Source organism: Lissotriton helveticus, chromosome 12 (genome assembly GCF_964261635.1).
Source record: "Lissotriton helveticus chromosome 12, aLisHel1.1, whole genome shotgun sequence".
In the NCBI taxonomy this organism is placed as follows: Eukaryota; Metazoa; Chordata; class Amphibia; order Caudata; family Salamandridae; genus Lissotriton; species Lissotriton helveticus.
In genome coordinates, this window is record NC_136073.1 from 16,624,995 (window position 1) to 16,644,044 (window position 19,050).

Consider the following 19,050-nt stretch of genomic DNA (forward strand, 5'->3'; position numbering starts at 1 on the left):
GTAGGGGAGAGGTCTCAGGGAGGGTCCGAGCTCTACTAGAGATAAGATCAGGTGATCAGACATCCCTGATTTCCCGGACAATCCCGGTTTTAAGAAGACTGTCCTGGTGTCCCGACACTTTTCTTAATTTTAGGTAAATGTCTCAGTTTTTGGGACAAGGGTTAAGTCATTCTGCAAAGCAGATATACACTCCATTCACAAGCTCCTCTGAAGACTGAAATGTTTCAAGTAATTTATCTGTTTCTGCCAGGCAGCACAGGAGGGGGACGGCCGCCGCTCCCGGCAGAGAGAGGAGTGCGGAGGAGAGCAGGGGGCGCATGGTGGAGGGATCCTGCCATATATGGCAGGGATCCTGCCATATATATATATATATATATATATATATATATATATATATATATATATATATATATATATATAAATCCAAAGGATTCTTCAGTAGGAAGAAAACGTGCAACGACACACCAGGAGTTGCTGTACTGCAAAGGTTTATTCAGCAGCTGCCGAATAAACCTTTGCAGTACAGCAACTCCTGGTGTGTCGTTGCACGTTTTCTTCCTACTGAAGAATCCTTTGGATTTAGATATTGGGTTTCCGGGACCCTAACAACGACCCCTTCGCGAGCGGGCACTGGTTACAATCCGGAATCTGGTGCGTGTATATATATATATATATATATACACACACACACACACACACACACACGGGACACACAGAGTTACAAGCCTAGCCAATTCTTCCAGCAATATGCAGAGTGAAGATGCAGGGGCTCTAAGAAGGGGTGAAAACACAACAAAGCCTTGTTAACAAGTAAATGTCTTTTAAAGACCTGTGAAGTACTCGGGTGCGGCTATGTGTGTGCCCGAGAAGCTGTCTCAGCCGGGCTGACACACACAATGGGGGGGGGGGGGGGGCTGAAGCCATTTGAGCCCAATGGGCGTTGCACACCTGATATATACACACACATACATTTACAGGCCTAGTGTGTGGGTGTATATGTATATACATACACATATTTACAGGGCTATGCAAAAAAATGGGACAAGCCAGATATAGAAATATGAGTAAGGGCTTTAGTCCTACTTTTATGTCTGGCCTGTCTCTGCTTATGTTTCTCAAAATCCGGTCACCCTCGATAAGTCCAAAGAGAGTGGGAAGACCCTCAGAGAGCTTCCAATTTGAGTGCTTCATGCAGGGGGAGATTTCCATGGAGGCAAACGTTTGATGGAAAGTGATGCAACAGTGGGCCTGAGCAGGGTCAACGTCTCTGAGAAGGAGCATCTGCGTGAGGCATGAACCTGGATGGACGGCAATCCCCCTTCACACAAGAACCGTTCTTTCTTCTCTTCAGGAAGGAGTGCTGTAGTTATAGTAGGTTCGTACAACGCGGTCTCGAAATTCAGGGGCCCAGTCCCGCAGGAGGCTGATGAACACCGCCTGCCAAGGATAGTTGATCTCCCGGGCCCTGGTGGTCCCACCTTTGACGATGGCGAGGGCGGCTTCGGAGGCTGGGTAGGGGGTCATAAATACCTTACCCCTGGAAGAAGAGAAAGAAAACAGAGTGATTACCTCATATGTCACACTCAAAGCTGCTGCACCTGCTGCGAGAGAGCTAGGTGCATTTACTGCGGAATGGACAAGATACTGGAGTACTATGACAGACAAAGGGCCCTGTTTGTCTTTCCACAGATGTTCTGTTGTTCCACCCGGGGGACGGAATAGATTAGTCCATCCTCCTGGTGGAGGGACCACCTCACTAAATTTATAAATCACCGCCAAAATTGTGGTCGTCGATAAAGCAGTGCCAGGAACCGCCGTCACAGTGATTCCCGTCAATGCTCCTCGCTGTTTAGTGCAGGGCTCTGGCACCATGACGTAACCACACAACAAACAGTTTTCTTTTTTATTTTCAAAAGTGTCCACCCATCCAATTGGGTGGGATGACATATAACCATTCCTCAAATGGCCCTTACTCTGTCGAACCGTCTGAGAGGTTTGCCTATAGCGGTGATGGAGTAGTCATCACTGTAGCCAAACCTATGGTCCACCCACATCTAAGTCAGGCGGGCGTACCATGATCTTGGCAGTAAGCATAGTCTGTCCCTGTGCAACACAGTATGCTTACCACCACCAAGATATTAATAGTACCCAAAGCTCCTAAGGCATAAAGATTGGCAGCCTCCAGCTGGTGGGAGCGATCCTGGCACGACATGCTTCGCAGAAGGGGTTCAGGTGACCCCTCATCAGAAACGACCAGGTTCCAACTGCAAAGGCGAGGACCAGCAAAGAAAACATGCCACCACCTACTTGCAAAGATGTGTCACACAGAGTGCTAGAGGCACTCTTATAGTTTGACACCATGTGATGACCTTTGACTGCCAATGCTTAAATTTATCTTTTGGTGTCTTACTTTACCCTAGCATGAATGTAGAACATCCTGCATATGCCTTTTTTCCTTGAAGGTTTCTTTCAGGTAATCTTGCAGTCTTAAAGTGGGAGATGACAGAGTAGAACAGCTTGCCAAGAGCAGAACGTGTGTGTGTGTGTGTGGGGGGGGGGGGGGGGTTGTGCATTGTGTTAGACATTGGGAAGTATTATGAAGTTCTTTCTATTGGCTTTGACATGGCCTCATGTCATCCTGAATTCTGACTCTGCCTTGCATGAGCTTTCTTGCACGCAGAGACAGGCCCCCGGAGTGTTTGCAAGTTGTTTGGGTTAATCACGTGTAAGGTTGCAATGTTTTGTAGAGATTGTTGAATGTACCCTGGAAGGCTTTCGTAAGCTTCGTTAAGATAAAGGCTGGAACATGTGAGAATGTAGAGGGAACGTGGAAACTCCTTTTGCCCTGGAAAGCTTGCATGGAAGGTGGCCAATTCCAGTAAGTTTCCTTGGCGCAGAGGGAAGGACTCTCAAACCTTCTAGTGTGTTTTGAGACTATTATGCTGAGGGTTGTTGACTTCGAAACTGGGATTTTTGAATCCGAAAGGGGACGGATGCGTCTACTTAGGTACAGCGCAACCCTGGTTGCTGAGGCTCTTAACCCCGGCTGTATATCCCCCCCGGTCTGGAGTGGGCTAAAATGCAGTGTTGGAGGCAGGTGAAGTGTGATTTTTGATGTGTGGCCAGTGGCTATGATCATTTGAGGAGTTTTCTTTGTGATGTGTGAGTGAGTCAGAGTGCACAACCAAAGTAATCATTTGATGTATTTAGTGTACATATCTTTCTGATTTCTTGCAGGATGTCCATTATTATCTGCTTGTACATCTTATTACTATTATTTATGCATTTAACTGTTACATTTGCTAAGTGTGTTATTTTTGCTTGCATATAAATATATATCTCTATATACATTTGAATATTGTTCATTTGACATCTGGGAAAGCCTTTCTGTTAGAGAGCATTGCATGAATAAAACCCCAATCCTCATTAGAAAAAGAAAGTGTTTGATGTGATTCATTTTTGTAAAGTGAAACACCTTTCTAGGTGTTGTTGTGTTTTATGTCTCCTGCTTCATCGTAAGTAACACGTAAATTCTAGGTCAGGTGAACCATTACATTTCACCCAATGACCGATTTGTTCTTAGTGTTTTTAAACATACCAGAGGTACTCGATGAAAAAATAATATTTTGAATATACCTCTAGGAGTATTTTACATTCAATCTTGACCCCAAGAAAACAGGAACTAGTGTACTGCCCCGAGCTGAGATTTATAAGAACTCCCAGGGATAGACTAGCTTTCACTGGTTGAGTCCACCGGGGCGGCATTGCTCCTATCCGGGTGTGAGAGGTCGTCAAATGATGAAGCTTGTCTCGATAATTTGAGGGTGAGACAACTTCTCAAAAATCTATGGATGACCCACATCTAGTAGTAGTCAGAAAACCAAATAGTACAAAGCTGACAAAACAATACCCTCACCTTTATTTTTTTGTGTTGCTTCCTAATAGTTGGCCAGCCTCTTGCACAGAGAGGCTCAAGCTCCCCTTACTCAGAGAGGACCAGCCACACCTGATAGAAGAGAGTAGCTGTGCTTGAGAGAGGTCTCAGTGTCACTTACTGAGAAAGGAAGGCCACACTTGCTAAGGTTAAGAGTTTACTGGGCTCCACCTCCTCAGAGAGGGCTGGAATCCACCTGTTGTGGGAAGGCGCAACATCTGCACATTGTAGAATTTATGATTTGAGGAGTGGACCAGGCTCTACTTCCTGCGCCAGACTCTCCCTGCTGGGAAGAAGATAGGCCGGCTTATCAGGTAAGAATGAGGGGTCACCTGGTGGGGCGCTCGTCATTACGTCCACCAGGTCAGCTAAGGAGACTCTCTAAGACTATACCTACTAAAAGGTGGGTCGCAGTCACCAGACCTCGCTTGGTGGGTTTGTCACTTCCCCCTCTACTCAGACCTCGCTTGCTGTTGTATCGGCTGGTTCAGATGACAGGGGTCTAAGCTTGTTGTTCATACACCCGCCTCACAGTCCCTGGCCCCAGGGGTGCCGGATTGTCACGGAGACAAGTACAGGCTATCAGGGGCGGCTCTAGGCTCATGGCGGCCCTGGGCAGGGAGCGTAGGTAGGGGGTCCCGGAAGAGGGTGTCCGGGCGGGGCGGAGCCCCCCGGAGCTCAGGAAGGGGGTCAGGGTGTTTGTAAGTGGAACAGAGCCGGAGGCCGCCAAATCCCTGCCACTGGGGCCGCCACGCAAATATGTACCCATCCTCAGAGGATTATTATATTAAGGATATATATTGGCGTGGCGGCCCCTGGGGTTTGGCGGCCCTGTGCAGGTGCACAGCTTGCACATGCCTAAGGCCGGCCCTGAGTCTATGGCAGAGCACACATACTACAGTCCCCTAAATTTTTATACACTATTGACCAGAAGGGAGCAAAACCTAGTAGGAGTTGGCGCAACCACCCCAACTCAGTCATATTCATACCATGCATCAAAGAAAGGGTGAAAGGCTGAGACACCCAGCCTGTATTTTAATCTCTGCCCTGCAGGCCACAACCTACTGGCTCAAGGCTGTACCCCCGGGGATGTTAACTGTGTGTTTCAGATGAGTGGGGAGCATAGAGGAATTTGGCTGGGGCACAACATGCATACTCTCTCCAGCAGGGACCACCTCACTTACTTCCCCTATTTCCACCTCTCAAAGAGAGGAATGGGTCAGTACACCTGGTGCAACAATCCTACCTCAAGACCCCCAACAACTGTCTTGGACTTCCGCGGCAGTGAAGACCCTGGCCTGGGCCTCACAGAGTACTTCCCAGGGGTACCTGCTTACCCACCTTATCCTTGACATTGCATAGTCCGTGTCGATCAGGCCCAGGATGCAGAGGGTGATGGCGATGTCCGTGCCCTGCATGGCCAGCTCTTGTCGTAAGGCACCGAAGAAACCGTCAAGGGCAAATTTGGTAGCCGAATAGGACGTGGTGTATGGGGTGGCGACCTTACCTGTTGGAAGAAAGGCAATGTGATGGGACTGCCTGGAAGCAGACAGGTCTGATCTAGGTCATCAACACCTCACCTTCAAGACAACATGCCTCTTGCGGCAGCCCCTCTGCATAAACAATTTCCGTGATGGGCACCTCTGCAAAATGCTCCTTCACATAAACCCTGCTCCACACAGCGTAATTCTGTATAGACCTCTGCTCTACAGAATACCAACCCACATAGCCTTCACCTCAAGGACAGAAAGCCCACCACTGTACAAACTTATCCCACACACTGTGCACACCACCCCAGAGATCTTGCCAACATACTCAGTGCACCTCTCCTTAGGTCCTACGTCCAAGCGGAGCACAGCTCCGCCAAGATGAGGTCTCAACATACAACACAGTTCAGCACAGGTCTTCTCTCTACATATTTCACAACTCCCCACAGACAAGGCCACCACAAAGAGAACACCTCCTCAGAGTCCCAAAATCACACCCTCACTACACCTTTACATCGTCCCGGGGCATACCTTCCCCCATAACCCACCTCACTCTGTAAAGTTCTACTACAAGTCAAAGTCTGCTTAAAATATGCATTACCACAAACCACGCCTACTCCCCGACTCCATGCTTTCATCGACTCACCCTCACTAGGTACATCTCCCCTACTAGCTTCTTGCTCCTCACAGACACCACCGCCCTACAGGCCGGTCGATCTACCGGACCCTTCTTTGGGTATAACCCGTTGGATGCTAAGTAGGGGAGTCCACTAGAATACTGATTTATAAGAGGTCAAAGCAATGGCAGAATGTGTGTTGTACAAATACTAACAGTGTAAAATGGCATGGCAGCACTTGACAACATTAAAGACGCACAGCTTCTCAGATATGTGGCGGTCTCAACACTTCCAGGTCGCTTATCCCAATACAGGGTTGACGTCTGCCAAATTTTGCACCTCTGAGCAGTGTCCAACCCAAAAGGAACTGGGAGTCCTCCATATTTCACTACCTCAACTTACTTTCGGATTACAAAGTTGACTCTTTCTCAGGCTGACAGTATAATCCTCAGTGATTTGATGGCGTGGGCGGGACGTCTGGCCCACCTTTCCCACCCTCTGTTTGAAGATCAATAAAACCTTGTTTCCTTGTTTTTTATCCCAAATTATTTTAGAGAATTTTGAGCTGATCCACTCACCATTTATGGAGGACACCACCACAATGGACCCCTTACTCTCCGTCAGCGCGGGCAGTGCAGCCGAAGCAAGCTGCGCATAACTGAGAAAGTTCACCTGCAAGACGAACATGGGCGGGATTGTCAAAGGTCTAAGCAAGCGGATGTAAGCCAGCCCACGCCAGGAGCAGAAAGGGATGTAATGCAAGCAAAAAAAACAGAAACATCCATCATATAGGGGATCAAATCTAACAGAATGGAAATTGTTTGGAGAGGAGGTAGGTCTTCTCCAGATTAAAACGAGTTTATTAAGATAAAGCAATATGAAAATGCATAAGATATAACAATGAATATAAAAATATAAAGGGTTACATACAGTATTAAAAAAAAATTAAATTGACATTCATATAAGGCATGAAATAAGGTCAGATAAACTTATGAGTTATAAGTAATATAACAATGTACCATGAAAAGCAGTAATATAAAGGAAGTAAAATATGTTATAAAAAATTTGCCAGGATAAAAAAACAGTATAATGAGACTGTACTATAACAACATGAAGGAAGTCATGGAGGTTTAGCCACTTCTTCTTGTAAAAGAGTACAAGACAGAGAACGTCTGGCACGCAAATCAATGAATACCGTAACAGGAGCCCATAAGTCCAAACTTTTTGACGCTAGATGTAACGGATATACATATGTTGTGTCTAGTCTATGATTATAGCAAATAGCATACCACCACGCTTGATATGATAGTTTGGTAAAATCTTTCCAATTTTTAGTTATCTGTTGGAATGCCACTGCAAATAACAGGTCTATTATCTTTACTTTGGAATCACAGTCCTCCAAATATTAGCCAGGCTACCTAGGAAAATATGCAAGATGGTAAAAGGGTGACTGGAACTAGAAATTAAATTGATATGAGACCATACCTTTTCCCAAAAAGTCTGAACAAGGTTGCATTTAAAGAGCATATGAAATAAGTCTGCCTGTGGTGACGAACAAGTCTAACAATTATCTGGGAGAACAGAGTGTCTTGCACTGAGAACAAGTGGAGAAATGAAGAGCCTGTTATATATGAAGAAAAGTGTTTGAGTGGTGTTTGCAGCTCTAGAGAACCTCCGTATTTTGAGCTATATTTTATCCCAAAACTCCACAGACCAAGAAGTTGTTAAGTCATTCTCCCACAGTACCTCCGTCTTGGTTTTGGCTCTCGGAAAAGGTGAACTATTTAGAACTTTATATATAGTAGAGGCCCTGGTGCCATGAAGGAGGAGGGATCGAAGTGTAACTGTATCGACAGAATCAGAACAAGAGTTATGTTGGGAGTGTGTATATTGTATATGCGCAGATTGAATGGCCTGTATGAGGAGGAGATACTTAGAACGGAAATATGAGGGTAGACCAAAAAAAGCACTAGCTTGTGGAAAAGACATGATCTCATCTTAATTATATAACTGACGCACCCAAATCAGACGCCGTCATTTCCAGGATTTCCAAAAAACGGGTTTAATATTAATTAAAATGTGAATATTGTGCCATATGGGGTTATCAAAAAAGGAGGTCAAAGAGGCAGGTGGGATGATTTTGGAAGTGTGCTTAATTATGGGAGTAGATACAGACTGCGGCTTGGGTGTGAAGGAGAGATATTCTAGGAAAGAGAATGGAGAGATAAAAGATTGTTCCAGTGTAGCCCAGAGAGGATAATTTACAGGGGAGTCAGGGAGCCACTGAGAAGCTTAACGTAGTGAAAAGGTTTTATGATAAACAGGAAAATTAGGGAAATTCGTTCCACCTTCTGCTTTTGGACGAATTAGTTTTGAAATGGACATTTGCGATTTCTTATTGCTCCACAAAAAGGAAGATAAAATAGAATTAATCTTTTTGAAATATTTGACAGGGATAGATACTGGAATATTAGAAATTGTTTAGAGGACTGTAGGAGAGAGCATCATTTTGATGGTATCTAGCCGTCCCCACCAGGATAAGTATAATGGGTGCCATCTTGTCGTTAAAGAGGACAATCTTTGTATGCAATTGTCCATAAACCGAGATATTGTTCCTGAGATAGACTAAGTAAATTGTAAGCCTAAATATTTAAGGTATTGAGAACTCCATGAGAATCCTGAAGTAACATAGTCAGCCTTAAAAGTGTATTTGGTGAGGGGTAAAATCTCGCATTTATCTTTGTTCAATTTGTATCCCGAAATGTGGGAAAAGGAATCAACTTCTTCCAAAAAAGCAGGAAGTGAAGCTTGAGGTTGTGATAAGAATACGAGGACGTCATCAGCATAAGCTGCCATCTTAACACTAGTGTCCTTGAAATTAAAGCCATGAATATTATCATTTTGGCGAATCCTGAACAAAAAAGGTTACAAAGCAAGATTAAAAAGAAAAGGAGAAAGTGGACAGCCCTGTCGGACAAATTCCAAGGGAAAAATAGGGTGAAATGCCACCATTCGCTGAAACCGCTGCTCTCGGATTAGAATATAAAATAGAAATAGGGGCAGAAAATGTTGGGGCAAAACCTAACTATTCAAGTGTACTAAAAAGATAGGGCCATTCAACCCTGCCGAATGCCTTTTCAACATCTAAAGCTATGGCTGTCAAGGATTGAGAAGACTGTGAGGCTTTAGGGAAGAATGTTAAAAAATAAACGAGTATTATCCGTAATGAGCCTGCCCTCAACAAAACCAGATTGTTCTGTTCCCAACAGCTCAGGCAATTGAGATTCGAGGCGAAGAGCCAAGGCCTTTGAAAAGATTTTTTAGTCTATTTTGACCAAAGCGATGGGTCGGTAATTTTTACAATGTTGAGGATCTTTACCCTCCTTAGGGATAAGACAAATAAGGGCATCTGAAAAAGAGCCAGAAGATACACCAGATTGTAAGAAGGGATGTATGAGGGTATGTAACTTCGGGATGAGTAGATGAGCAAAGTGAGTAAAAAATTCTACAGTGAAGCCATCCGGACCAGGGGCTTTGTCTTTTTTGAGTGTTTTTAAGGCAGAAAGGAGTTCTTTCTGTGTAAGGTCCGTTTCCAATGGTGAGAGATCTGGACGATCGTTAGACGCGCGTCGAATTGTGGACAGAAATTGAGAAATGGAATGATCAGAAGAGAGAGTATCAGAAGTATATAATGATTTATAGAAATGGAGAAATTCGTTTAAAATGTCGTCATCTTTAAAGTTTTAATGTATGATCTCGACCAAAAATAGAGTCTATATTAGGCTTATTTGGAGGAGGTAGGTCTTCTTTGTGTGCTCAAGACTTGGGAACGCCCAGATCTCCCCTTAAACAAGTACCTTCCGTAAACCTTAAGAAGCACCTGACCAGTCGAAAAGCAATGAGGGGTCCATAACTGCTCACAAGCAATGCCACACAATCTCTGAAATGCAGGGCAAGGTCAACATGAATATGACTCGTTATCCCGCAGTCTTTTTCCCCGCAGGGAATTACAACGCGGTTGTTACAACGACCGCATTGTAATTCAGCATACCATTACTCCACAAGTCGGAACAACGACTTGCGGAGGGGGGTCGCTGGATGTTAGAATAGTCTAAATTAGTATTCCAACTCCAGTCCTTGCGGACACTAGGGAAGGTGTTGGATTTTAAATTCAACACCTTCTCCCCCCTGCGCAAGTCGTTGTTCCGACTTGCGGAGTAATGGTATGCGTAATTATAACGCAGTCGTTGTAACAACCGCGTTATAATTCCCTGCGGGGAAAAAGTTTTGTGGTAAAGGTTGTTTACCGGTCAACGTAGTTGTCCACAGTGATACCAGATGGAGAAGCGGGGAGTGTGGGAAAATAATCGCACACTATATCAACACAGTCAGAAAAAGAGCTCTACACCCTCTAAGGCCACAAGAAAAATGAATTCTTCCATCTACCTACTCCATGGGAAAAAATGGTCATACAACACCAGCCCCATGGTCCCCAAGCCTCACCCCACGGAGACCTCAATGGGTAAAATAATTCACTTACCACCAGAACCCTGAGGGAAAATCTGACCTATCAACAATCTGACCCATTGGGGGGCGCGGCATGCAGCCGGGGAAGATGGCCACACACTAGCTGAGCAGCGCAGCAAACCCTGAATAAGCACCCTTAATCCGTCATTATCCGGGACTAGTAAACGGCACCTACCGCATGTGAAGTGGTCGGAAGTGTGACAGCAGCTCTGGACCCTTGAATCCTCCCTTCAGCTCTGAGATCTGGCCGCCGAGAAGGAGCACCTTTTGCGGGTTCAGCGGTGAGAAAATGGTGCCCGCTGCGCCGAGCGCCGTCTCTGAGGCCCTGCGTTGCGGGGGAGACGCCGGAAAGCGGCCTACAGGCGGGAGCGGTTCGCGGGCTGCATCGAACCACATGCACTGAGGCGGGCTGGGCCATGGCCCATGCTGTGGCGGAATCGGAGCCTGGGGGGAAGCAGGGCTCGGCGGCCGTCAGCCAGCAGGATTATACACACGGCCCCTGAGACGACACGAGCCGCGCAGGACTGAGCGCGGCAGAGAAAGGAGCGCTGCGGATGGCCCCGCGAGGTACAGCGGGGAATTTCTGCCGGCAATAAAGGTGGGAGATGCGGGGGATAGCCCGGAGGCAAGGCACTGGGCTTTCAATTGGGGCCCAGGACGGTCAGACAGAGCATATCGGAGCCCGTGTGCTGGACTGGGGGTAACAATAACTGCCTGGTGAGCGTGTGACAAGTGCGCTGGGCCCGCAGGACAGTGATACGTAGCGCACAGCAGAGCAGATTGGACCTGGTGTTGGCGGCAGGTGGGAGAGCGGCCTTGAGTGGCAGGGTGCTTGGAGAGGGCTGAGTACGGACAGTGACGGACATTTGCAACAGCGGCAGGCGCGGGCGCACCTGTACACTGTGGAGCGCTCCTGGGGTCTTACTGCGGTGGGGACTGGAGCATTGGCGCCTTGTCCATTGGGCTGAAGCCGGGTGGCAGACGCAGAACAGTTGGCCGGCAGCTGGGCCCGCCGGGGTTCCTGGAGTCCCCCCGGGGGCATATAGATCAGTCCAGATAGCAGGGGCCTCACAAGTGGAGTGGGCCGTGGGAGCGCGTCTGCCATTCAAGTGGCACGGGCTCTGGGGGTCTTCCTGCGGGGGCCTCGGACGGGCCTGGGGGTGAGCCCGGGAGGGTCACGGCGAGCATTGAGGCAGGGCCCGAGAACATGGGCCGAAATAGACCGCTAGCACAGAACCAGACAAACCATATTGATAAATACACGATCACCATGGGCAGGGAGGACGACCAGCGGCGTGGGAGCCAGCAGGGCAGAACGACTGACTGTGGGCCGGGACCTTCACTAAAGGACATAATGTTGGCCATAAATGAGACGCGTGGGGCCCTGACAAACATGTGAGGCACCATGGAACTTAAGCTAGACTCCATAGCCGAGGAAGTTGATCTACTCCGCGCGAATTTTAGCAAAATGTCAGACAAGGTAGCGGAGGCGGAAAGCGGCATTGGGAGCCTGCAATCCAAAACGAAGAGGCTCGAGGAGCAAGTGGCCAGACTTACGAAAAATCAAAGAGACATTGCCGCCCGCCTGGATGACCAAGAGGGTCGGGCGCGGCGAAACAATCTCCGCATTGTAGGGGTCCTGGAGGGAATGGAGGGCCTGTCCGCGCACTGCTTTGTGGGGGATCTCATACTCCAGCATCTCCAGCCGAAACGCCCCTCTAATTTCTTCTCGGTGGAAAGGGCCCACCGCCCTTGGGGGGGAAGCCCAAGCTTGGGGCCCCTCCACGCCCCATCATAGCCCCAATTCTCAACTATGGAGACCGTGATGCCATCCTGCAGGCGTCGCAGGGGGTCCGGAGACCTACGATTGGATAATGCCACCGTTCGCTTCTTCCCAGACTTCACGTTGAATGTACAGCGTCAGCGCAGGTCATTTGAGGGTGTCAAGAGTGCCCTCAGATACCAGGGAGTCAAATATATAATGCTGTTTCCGGCGAGACTGAAGGTCCTGGACATGGATAAAGTGTACATCTTCCACTTCCCTGCGGAGGCCACCGATTGGTTGGAGGGGTGGCGGACCGTGGGCCGGTGCAATGACTCACGACGACAGACTTCCAACAGGGTGAGCCAGGAAATTCAAGGCAGCAACGTTCAGCCTCAGGAGTCCCAGCGGATAGAGCAGACTTCTCATACTTGACTGTAAGGATGGTATTGACACTGAGTGCCCCGGCAAGGGGCGGTAAGGGGGCGGCCTGACTCCAAGGCTCTTGTTGTCTAGTTAAGGTGGGGTGGGAGGCTTTAGGCTTTTGGGCACCGCCAAAGTTGTGAGTTCCGGGATGGGATTGTGCCTTATGGTGCCCAGTTACAGACTGCGGAACCGATTTGAGGGGATGGGGTGGGAAGGGGGGATTGGGGTTGGTGAGTATGAGTTTGTTATCCACAATTCATCCATAGGGTGTGCACTCCATTCATGAACTATGTCTTCTTCTACGGCTGCAGACTGATGTTCCCTTATTTCGTTGCTTGGGGGAGGATGGGGCGACAGGCACTCAGCGCTTTTAACAGGTGGGTGGTTGGGGGCCCACTGTGCAGGGAGGGGGGTATGGGTTGGGATGGTGGGTAAAGTGTTGTGGGGATGTTTATGTTCTGCTCACAGAGTCTCAGACTCAAAAGTTCTGATGTTACAATGTGCATGTCAGCTTGGTCGTGATATCGATACGAAACAACCCAGGCCCTTATACTTGAATGGGTGATCAGGCGCGCATGAAGGTCTGGACGTGGAACGTCAACGGACTGGGAAATAAAATAAAGCGGACATTGGTCCTACAACATGTGAAGCGCCATTCCCCGGATGTTGTGCTCCTGCAGGAGACCCACCTACGGGGTAATATATGCAGGGCCTTGGACCGGTTTGGTTACAAAATGGTGGCCCACTCTGGGTTGTCATCTGGCTCCAGGGGGGTGGGTATTTTAGTTTGCAGTGCCCTGTCTCTTACAATCACAGGAACTTGGACGGAAGGCACGGGTGTATGGCAGCGGTGGCGGTCAGATGGGAGGGACGTACAATAGTCCTTAGTTCCCGTTACATTCCACCCGGTCTGCATGCCCAGACTTATGCGAAACTGGGGACCCATCTAGCGGACCTTCCTGGGGGCACTCAACTACTGGGAGGTGACACAAACGCAGTTATGGACATTGAGCTAGATCGCTTCGGGGAGAGACAGGGGGCAGGGGGGAAACGGGCTTAGGGGGGGGTTTGCCACAGAGATGGGCCTCAGTGATATATGGCGCACACATCACCCTTACCAGAAGCAGTACACCTTCTACTCAGCTAGGCATGGGTCCTTCTCTAGGATTGATCAGCTCTTCGTGCGGGTGGACCAGTTGGGCGACTTTATTGACTCCTTTATTATGGCCAGGGGTATCTCAGACCATTCACCGGTGGGTGTCACTCTTCAGGGGCCGACGACAGACAGGGCGGCCTTTCAAAGGGTAGACCCCTGGCGCCTTAGAGATGACACCATCACTGAGAAGTTGAGGGAGTGCTCCCAATTGTACTTTGCAGATAATCTGTGCTCGGTGGATTCCCAGGTGGTCCTATGGGAAGCTTACAAGACTATGTTGAGGGGCCAGGCCCAGGCACTGATAGGCGCCCCAAAAAAAAGAGGAAGCGCTCCTCATCAAGCAGCTTGAATCGGAAATCGAATCCCTGGAGAAGGGTATCGGCGGGGATCCTCTGGTGGAGCAACGCCACGAGCTGGCCCTAAAGCAGAGGGAACTCCGATCGTTGGCGGAGGGGGAGGCGCGCACCTATGCTCTTGCCACACAACATAGGGTATACGACACAGGGGACAAATGTATGAATTACTGGCGTGGCTAGAGGGTAGGGATAGGGAGCGATCCTGGGTAGCCGGAGTAGAGTGCGACTCCGGATCTTTGGAGACCACTAGCAAGGGCATAACGGAGGCCTTTGCGTCATACTACGAGATGGTATACACCCCAGTATGTACCAGGACTGAGTCGGATTGCGAGGAATTCTTACGGGACTTTGCTCTGAGCACCCTGTCCAGTGAGCAAACCAATAGCCATGAGGTTGAACTTCCAGGCTTGGAATTGGGCGAAGCCCTTAACGCTCTTCAGGCAGGGAAAGCACAGGGTCCCAATGGATTCCTGTGGAAATTTACAAGAGGCAAGCCAACATTGTGATCGACCCCATGAGGCGGATGCTCCTCGAGGCACGTGAGGTGGGTAAGCTCCCGCCAGACCAGAGAGAGGCCACTATTGTGGTCATCCACAAAGAGGGGAAATCGGCTGACCAATGCTCGTCATATGGGCCCATCTCGCTTCTCAATGTTGAGGCCAAGGTTTTGGCTAAAGCTTTGGCGATGAGGCTACTTGCAGTCCTACCAGACTTGGTGCATGTGGACCAGTCAGGGTTCATGCCGTGTAGGAGTACGAGACACAATCTACGACGGCTCTATAGGGTTCTGTATATGACGGAATGCGAGGATGATACCCAAACGGCCTTGATGGTGCTGGACGCCTCAATGGCATTCAATAGTATTGAATTGGCCATATTTATTCCAGGTTCTAAAGCGTCTGGGCTTCGGATAGGTTTTCTGCAGCTGGGTTCGCCTGCTATAGGAACGGGCGGTGGCGAGGGTCAACAGAGCGATTTCACGTGCTTTCCCCTTGCGTAGAGGCACCAGGAAAGGGTGCCCACTGTCCACTCTCCTCTTCGCCCTCGCCCTGGAGCCGTTGGCCCACTGGATTAGAAGAGACAGGTCTTTCTGGGGCCTGACGCTTACCGATGAGTGGGAGGAGCGTATATCCTTATATGCTGATATTGTTCTATACATGCAAAGACCGTATCACTCCATGGCACAGGCGCTTCATCTCTTCGAATTGTTTGGCAGCTGTTCTAGTTACACGATCAATTGGGCCAAATCGCTAATTTACCCCCTTTCCGGCCCCCCTCCGCACATTCCGTCGCGGTGTCCGGCAGTAATAGTCTCTGAGGGCTTTAAGTATTTAGGGGTGTATATCACCAGGGACAGAGCAGAGTTTTTCTCAAAGAATCTTGAGCTTCACCTGGCACGATTAGCTTTGGACGTGGCCCACTGGAGATCCCTACCGATGTCCCTGATGGGGCGTGCCGCCCTGTTTAAGATGCTTGCCCTACCACGCCTCTTATACATTCTGCAAAACTTGCCTTATCCGGTCCCCGGAGTAGTGTTTAAATGTATCTCCCAGTCGCTGAGGACTTTGGTCTGGGATGGGGGAACCCGAGAATAGCGCTGCAGAAGCTCACGAGAGGGGTGTACAACTGGGGGCTGGCCCTCCCGGACGGGCAATTGCATTACTGGGCCTCCCAACTACAGGTGGTTAATGACTGAGTCTACGCAATGGGGTCGGAACCCGCCTATAGGGTGGACAGACATGTCATGCCGGGGGGCTACTGCGAGTCCCTCCTGTACTTGCGGAAGCACGGCCAGGATCTCCCTTTGCATACAGGGGTGGTGCTGCAGTGTTGGAGGGAGGCCAACAAATTCTTGGGGTGGGGGAACACCCTAACGGACAGGACACCGCTCTGGGTCGGTGACCAGCTATCCAATGTGTCAAGGCTAACAGGCTTCAAGGGGTGGAGTTGATTAGGATAGAATACCTGGGCGATGTATGGAAGGGGAGCGCTCCTAGATCCTTCGAATATCTTGAAAAAGAATACAGACTTCACGACTCCCAACACTATCACTACCTGCGACCACATATGCACACGGACGTTTCGCTCCCGGAATACTCCCCATTAGAGGACAGGCTCCTACTTGACCCTCTGGTGTCCCTGCGCGGGCGATGGGAGGGTGACATTAGTAGCCTGGAGGATGAGGATTGGCAAGATGCCCTGCAGAGCCCCACTGAAATAGCGATTCGAATCAAGTTCCGCCTAGTGCAAGTCAAGATTTTGCACCGGGTGTACTACCAGAGTGCCCACCTGGTGGAGGAGCCTGTCACCGCTGTGTGTGAGGGGATGCCAGGGGTAGGGTACCTTCTTCCACATACTGTGGGAATGTCCATACATAGTGCCCTTCTGATCTACGGTTGCGCAAACAATGGCGACAGTAGTGGGGTCTCCGGTACCGATGGATCCAAAGTGATTACTGCTAATGATCAAAGGTGCCACGGATTGGTCCAGGTACAATGAGATTTGGCTCGCAACAGCTGCAGGGGTGTCCAAACGCAATATAGCCAGTAATTTGGGGGCGCAGGCACCCCCACAGTGGGACCAGTGGCTAAGGGACCTGGACTGGTGCCAGAGGGCGGAGGAAACAATATATAAATCCAGAGGTTGCATTAAGAAATGGAGGAGGGTGTGGGGGCCTTGGCGCAAGTATCGGGACATGCGGGGCGGTGTGGGATAAGGGGGATTGTTGTTGTTACTAGCCCGTCACTACAGATTCTGTCCGCGATGGTACAATTAAATGTGGTTATTCTGTAAGCCATTGGAACACTGCAGTGTTTTGTACGAGGCCTTGAGCAATGTTAACAAAAAGATGTTTTAAAAAAACAAAAAACAATCTGACCCATTACCAATCTCACCTACTAACATATCTCACAAGCACATTATGAGGTTGTATGTTGCTATTTCAAAGTCGACAATGTCCACCTACGATAAAATTGTATATTTGTTCACTATTCCTAACTCCACCTATACTTAATGTGGGAGGTAACGTAGTAGTAGGTCGATGAAGGCAATAAGATATTATTGCCAGGTGGTATATCTCATGCAATAATGACCAATGGGCTCAGCCAAGATCAGTAGTTCCAGAAGACCTTGTCGAAGGCGAGACGCTGCGATCGAAATGTCAGCTTTTACTGCTAGGACTTTAAGGAAGAGGACACAACCAACTTCCTACCTAGGGGCTATGGTATATTATTCAATGAAACGAGGAAAACAAGGTCTTCATCAACCAAGGAGAACGTGGGTCGATCTGAGGGGAGGAGATGTGGCCTATTAACCAGAGCCTCCGCCTTTGGAACTGCGGACCCAGGTTCAAATCGTGGCCTCGGCTGAACTTACAAATCACTTATTCTCTGTGTGCTCAAAAAAAAAAAGGAAATGTCTGGCTTGCATGTAAAAATGTCTGTTTCTCCCGTAAAATAATTGAATGCCCTTTGGGCCAAATTCACATAAATAAAATTGCAAATTACAAAATTTTAAAAAAAATAAAGCAAGGTAAGAGTCAAAGAGTCTAAAGCTGGCACAAAAAAACAAAATGGCCACCAACCTGCATGAGCCAGCGGGTGTGCTCAACATCCCCAGACCACATTTCGTATGGACTTTCACCAATGTGATTCAATACCAGGTAATCCAGACCACCTAGGAAAACAAACATATGGCAGATGATTAAAAGAAGGATCAGCAAAACCCAAATACAAGTAAAGTAGCGCATACCTAATATTTTGTCATTTTAAAAAAAGTTACTTTTCCATAGGGAGATCTCCACCCAACTATGGAGTCATCCTGTGGTAATGCATAGGCCAAAGGAAAAAAAGTACATATTTAGCTTTTTAAAGAAAAGTTAATGTATTTTATGTTAAATATTAATGTAAATTAAGTTTCTATGTTTATTTTCAATGTAGAGCACAATTGGAAAAATGATACACTAATTTAATTTTGAATTGCATTTTATGTTAAGATATATTAAATTAATTAAATCATTTTTCTTAAGTTTAAATAAAATATAAACCCCTATATTTAGTCAAATAAAATACATTGGGCCTTATTTATGAAGGCCTTGCGCCGCCGGTGCGTCACTTTTTCCCATGTTAAAAATGACGCACCGGCGGCGCAAGGCCTTCATAAATAAGGTCCATTGTTTTATTAAGCAGTAATAATTATTAAAGGTGGTGTACAGAATTAGTTAAAAGTAATTTAACTATATCGTAATAAATATTAATGTTATGTTAATATATAAATTCAAAAAGGGGTGATAAAACATTTTATTATAAATATGATTCATTTTATTTTTAACATGAAATTATATTTATTTTTATTTGCACTATTTTAGATAATTACATTTTACATTAGGTCCTAAGTGTTTCATTTTAAGTCTCCATCTCCATTCTTTTCATGGGGGTGTGTGGGGGGGAAGAGCTTCTGGTTGGCCAGGTGTGGTGCTGAACTTACTCTAACTTTGAGCTTACTACAGTTCTCGGTTCCTTTTTTGTCTGTAGTAACTTTAAAAGTGCAGTTTGTGAATAGCAATGGGCTTACTTTTCGGCGGTGAGTGCATGTCATGTAACCCCTTTGTGCCCCTCTCTAAACTCCTCCCTAAACTCCTACCATTCAGTAGTAAGCATGCCCCTTTTTCCAGCCACTCCTCCAATCACTATAACATTTACTACGATGTAGAAAACTTACATGTGTGAGGATCTCCCTACATAAAACCTTGGTGAGTTGGAGATTTACACATGTAGGTACTACATA

At 47.8% G+C, this 19,050-nt stretch overlaps 1 protein-coding gene across 1 annotated transcript in view; it reads right to left on the reverse strand.

Moving 5' to 3' along the window:
* Positions 1–598: 598 nt before the first annotated feature.
* HSD11B1L (hydroxysteroid 11-beta dehydrogenase 1 like) overlaps positions 599–19,050 on the reverse strand; it is a 38,371-nt gene continuing 19,919 nt past the window's right edge. Inside the window, exons 4-7 of the mRNA XM_078671572.1 lie at positions 17,849–17,940; positions 6,617–6,710; positions 5,276–5,441; positions 599–1,537 (exon numbers count right to left, since the gene is read on the reverse strand). Coding sequence (XP_078527698.1) covers positions 1,348–1,537; positions 5,276–5,441; positions 6,617–6,710; positions 17,849–17,940 — 542 coding nt within the window. The 3' untranslated portion in view covers positions 599–1,347. The remainder of the gene's footprint in view (positions 1,538–5,275; positions 5,442–6,616; positions 6,711–17,848; positions 17,941–19,050) is intronic.